Below are 4507 nucleotides of genomic sequence, written 5' to 3'. Positions count from 1 at the left end.
CGTCTGGCTCTCCCCCTTCCAGCTCCTCAGCTCTCTCATTGGCAGGGTTTCCCAGATTCGTCCCAGATTCTTAACGCTAAGAGCTTCTTAGGAACGTTCTAAGAACGCTCTAGAACGCTCTTAGAACGCTCCTAAGAAGCTCATAGCGTTAAGAGCTTCTTAACGAATCTGGGAAACCCGGCCATTATCTTGATATGTTTTCTCACTTGTTTGTGTACTGGGGCAAAAAGGTTGCAATGTTCCTTCCTCGTTTCATGATGAATTAAAAAAAAATATATTCAGTCAGCTCAGGGGGGCCACAGGGGGGGACAAGGACATTTTTACAGGGGCGCTGGCCCCTGTAGGCCCCTGTGTAGAACCACCCCTGCTGTATCCTATGTTGTCCCCGGCTTGGGAACCCAATTCAATTCTGGTTAGATGTTCAGGGAGATAATTGACTCGTTAATATCTGACTCCAATTTTAGAAATGTGAGCACTAAACAGTTAATTACATGAAACTTTGGCGTACGTAAAAATCATCTGCTTGATCAGAGCATCGGTCCTAAAGTATGCGTGTTCACTCATCAGTCGTTTCTCTCTACTATAATATGGATTTAACCACCGACCTCGTATGTAAACCGATCACTCAGAGGCTCCAGTAAATTCCTTCGGAGCGTGGAGATCCACTGTAAGTGACTCAGAGGCCTTAGGTTAAAATCTACTTCAAAAGTCTACGTTTATAATCAGTATTAGCCGCATCAACCAGACTAGATCAAAGTTTTAATCACCTAGCGTGATAGATACGTTTCAAGGAGAACAAGTAACTTAAAATGCACAATAATAGTTTATTATCTAAATAGTAAGATAATCAATACAATGATAATGAAATATCATCAAATACAAAACATACCTTCAGAGCAATGGTTAACAAAGGTATTCACAATGAAGACAACCACACTTCCTACGTATATTTGCACAATTTTTAACTTTTAACTTAATTTTATATTCCTAATTTCTTCACATTTTAAACTGCTGCTAGCTCTTCTTGTATTGTTGTTACTTGATGTTATAGTGTTAAATGCTATTTTTGGTATATGTTACTATGTTACTTTGTTATTTATATCTACTGTCTACTGCGCAGATGTTGCTGGCCAAGTCTTAAGAATTTCGCTGCACTGAAGCAATTTGGTGTATGCGACAATAAAGTTTGATTGATTGATTGACTAGGCACCTAACGCACCGGAGCTGTATCGTAAACAGAACTCAAAGTGATTGGTAAAAACTTCTTCCTATATACACCCAAACCTGACTAAAATGGGGACACCGGCCATATGACAGAAAAGTTGTCTGACGCATACAAATTCAAATTGGATCATTAATCAAGGCTGCAGTAGACCAAATGGTGCCCTTGCAAGACAAGGGAATATGTTAAGCACATGTTGGTCTGCTGCAAGCACAAACTCTGTAAACCCTGTACATGTTATAGTATTAAAATTATTACTGGAATGTAATACGTAAAATAAGAAACCAAAATCATATCAAACATGACATTAAAGCTGTTTAGAACTATATTTACAAGAACACAACTTTTAATGATAATTTCAGAGTCTTCCTCGGTCAACCTTCCTCTTCAACTGTTGAGACCACCTTTCCAGAGGTGGTCATTAAGGTGTGATTGGCATTTTAGCATTCATGTAAATCAACGACTGTCCCAGACGAGTGTCTGGGTGACCAGTGTCAAAGGGGCTGCCAAAACGCCCCACACATGTACAGTTCTGCCTAAGAGGTGTTTTCTATAAATTTACATGTATTCATTTAGCAGACGCTTAAAAAAATAATATATATATTCAGTCAGCTCAGGGGGGCCACAGAGGGGGCCAGGGACTTTTTTACAGGGCCACTGGCCCCTGTAGGCCCCCGTGTAGAACCGCCCCTGCTATATCAAAGTAGGCTTTATTAAACAAGCTAGCCTAACTGAAGATTAAAAAATTGTAGGCTAATGTAACAATATAGCCTATTATAATCTAGGTCTATGTGATTAAGCATAAATGTAATCAACAATGAATATACAGTGAACATCGTGCGGGCTAGAGAATTCCATATCTATTAATATAGTAAAACATAAGTCTTTGACGGACATGGCCTACATGCATGTTTACTTTGCCCAAGCACAGCATTCCATATAACTTATGCAGGCCCGTAGGCAGCCTAGTGGAAGGGGGAAGGAGGAGAGGGGTTTCAAAAGTGGACCTTTTTGCAGTTTTTACCCAAATTTATCACCCAACTACCTAACTTTTTTTTTAAACCCGCTCAGTCATGCCAAAGGTTACAGAAACATAAGTGAGGCATGCAGACTTGTGGTGAAAAACTGACCCACAAGTGAGTTTCACAAACATTTGTTATTGGTTTATTATTGTAAGCCTTTCATCGGAATGATTGGTATTCAGGTAATTTCCTGTGAAGTTTCTCCACAACTCGGCTGAATAACCACATTACCGTCTACATACGTTGCAACTTGACCAGTAACTTGTGGTCGCTTGGTATTTCTAAACATAGCAGGATATTTCCATGAAAGGGTATAGTCTACATACACTGACATACACTGACTGACAAGCTACACTGACATTTGTATGTTTATGTGCAGTATTCGTGCCATCTGCTCATCTCTCCTCCAGAAGCTGCAGCCTGTCTTCTCCATAGCGTGGGACACTGTGTCCAGTATCGATTGCCTCACAGTCATCTGTAAAGTACACAAGGTCCTACGGGGGAAATCAAATATCAACCCATAATTATTTTTCACAGTAAACAGCATATTAAGCTAACGAGGACACATAGTCCCACATAGGCCTACCCGATGACAGACTTTGCTGATGATAGCGTACAAGTTCCGGACTTTCCGCTTTAATAGGACAATTCTGGGGCGTTCTTTGCAGTACTGGGTAGGAAGGTTTTCCACAACGTAGAGGAAATCTCGGAGCCTGGGCATGAGGCAGGAATTCTGTGGAAGTCAGTAGTGCCACTACACAATTATTTGCGTTGTGGAAGATCAATATGAACAATTTTGAACCCCGCGTGATGCGTCTGCATACTAATACGTTGACTTTTATCAGTCAGACCTTGACAACTAATTGTAGTCTGTAAGGTAACTTACGTGCACATCTATGAACATCTTGGGTAGAATCTCAACGCAGGTTTTCTGCAAATCACAAATAAACAAATTCAAGTTGTAAATTGTAATAATAAGCCTAGGCTACTGGAACAAAAACTATCGATTCGCTCAATTAGCCTACCGTGCGATGGTAATTGTGTACTTTATCCAGTAGGTCCATTATTTCTTTGCTCAATCCGAGCACTCTGGAGTAGCATGTTAGCGGAGCACATTCTGTCAACCACATTAAACTAAAGAAACAAATAAAAGTCGCAGGGCCCAGTTTCATGGTCGCAACAGATCGTTGGACAGCCAGTCAGGAGATACGAAGCCCTTCCAATTGCTGGCAAGTATGCCTTTAAAAAAATGAGATTTAAGAAAAAAATTAAAGGTGACGTGATATACGCAACTGGGAACGAGCTTCAAAGCACTTCAAGAACGCGCGAGGGACTTGACCAGACTTTTTCTTGTCGTTGAACGCACAGACCAAGCAGTTATAAAACATCAAAGATATTTTGCAAGCAGGTCACGAGTTTCTATAGATCATTGATGTACATTCCCTGCATTTGTAGCCTACCTAGCGTACTGACGGCTAAAAAAAGGAGTTGGCAAATCAAATGTTAACGTGTAAATATGAGAGAACAGGCACTATGATAATACATTGAATTAGACAAAAATGTAAGATTGTCAAACCCGCTTCATGTGACACCTTCGATTTAGACCTTCTTCAACTTGTCTTTATTTACCTGAAAAGTTGTTTGATAATGGAAATGGTGTTTTGTTTCTGTGTTACAAAACAAGCTTTATCTGGTTTGTAACTGATCTGGGAGTAACGGGAAACCCAAACGGCCAAATAGAGCAAGTTGCAAAAGTCAGTTCTAAGCAAAATTATAAAATAAATAAATCGAGAAACCACATCAGTTGTAAGCAAGTGAAGCAGCCTATCTTCACAACTACACAATATTTACACATACTTAGCTCTACCTTCTCTTTGGATTCTCCCACAGGTGTATATGGAATAGGCCTACTGTGAGTAGTAATTAACAAATGCACAGTGCCCGTGATGCAGTCTGTGATTAAGATGTCAGTGAAACACAAATGCAGATGACTTGAACCATAGATAGTGCACAGTTCCCGTGACAAAATTGGTGGCACACAGATTGCTGGAATTATAGATAGGACACAGTGCCCACAATGATGTCGGTGACATACACAGATTTCTGGAATTATAGATAGTGCAGTGCCCGTGATGCAGCTGGTGATGATAGTTCTCAGTTGCTTTGGTACCTATATGTCACAAATCATAACTGAAATTCTCTGTCATCTCTGAAGTACTTGTTCAACTTCCACATCTATTCTAGTCACTTATGCACATCATAA

At 40.1% G+C, this 4507-nt stretch overlaps 1 protein-coding gene across 2 annotated transcripts; it reads right to left on the bottom strand.

The window, feature by feature from the left end:
• Positions 1–2363: 2363 nt before the first annotated feature.
• LOC136945821 (cytokine-like protein 1) lies at positions 2364–3839 on the bottom strand. 2 transcript variants are annotated; one of them, XM_067239905.1, is made up of 5 exons: positions 3821–3839; positions 3270–3483; positions 3131–3175; positions 2831–2977; positions 2364–2738 (listed from the first exon to the last, which is right to left on the bottom strand). In XM_067239905.1, the coding sequence occupies exons 2-5, from the start codon at positions 3414–3416 to the stop codon at positions 2640–2642; spliced, it is 438 nt and encodes a 145-aa protein (XP_067096006.1). In that variant the 5' UTR covers positions 3417–3483; positions 3821–3839; the 3' UTR covers positions 2364–2639. The 2 variants fall into 2 exon arrangements, with proteins under 2 accessions (XP_067096006.1, XP_067096001.1); XM_067239900.1 differs by lacking the exon at positions 3821–3839 and having other exon boundaries at positions 3270–3775.
• Between the last annotated feature and the right edge of the window lie 668 nt (positions 3840–4507).

This window comes from Osmerus mordax, chromosome 1, assembly GCF_038355195.1.
Source record: "Osmerus mordax isolate fOsmMor3 chromosome 1, fOsmMor3.pri, whole genome shotgun sequence".
Classification (NCBI taxonomy): domain Eukaryota; kingdom Metazoa; phylum Chordata; class Actinopteri; order Osmeriformes; family Osmeridae; genus Osmerus; species Osmerus mordax.
This window is presented reverse-complemented; position numbering and strand designations above follow the sequence as displayed.

Coding starts and splice junctions, on each gene's coding strand:
- LOC136945821 (XM_067239905.1), bottom strand. CDS start 3,416: ATGAAACTGGGCCCTGCGACTTTTATTTGTTTCTTTAGTTTAATGTGG. Junction 3,176..3,269: donor TACACAATTACCATCGCACG/GTAGGCTAATTG, acceptor TGTGATTTGCAG/AAAACCTGCGTTGAGATTCT. Junction 2,739..2,830: donor TCAGCAAAGTCTGTCATCGG/GTAGGCCTATGT, acceptor TTTCCCCCGTAG/GACCTTGTGTACTTTACAGA.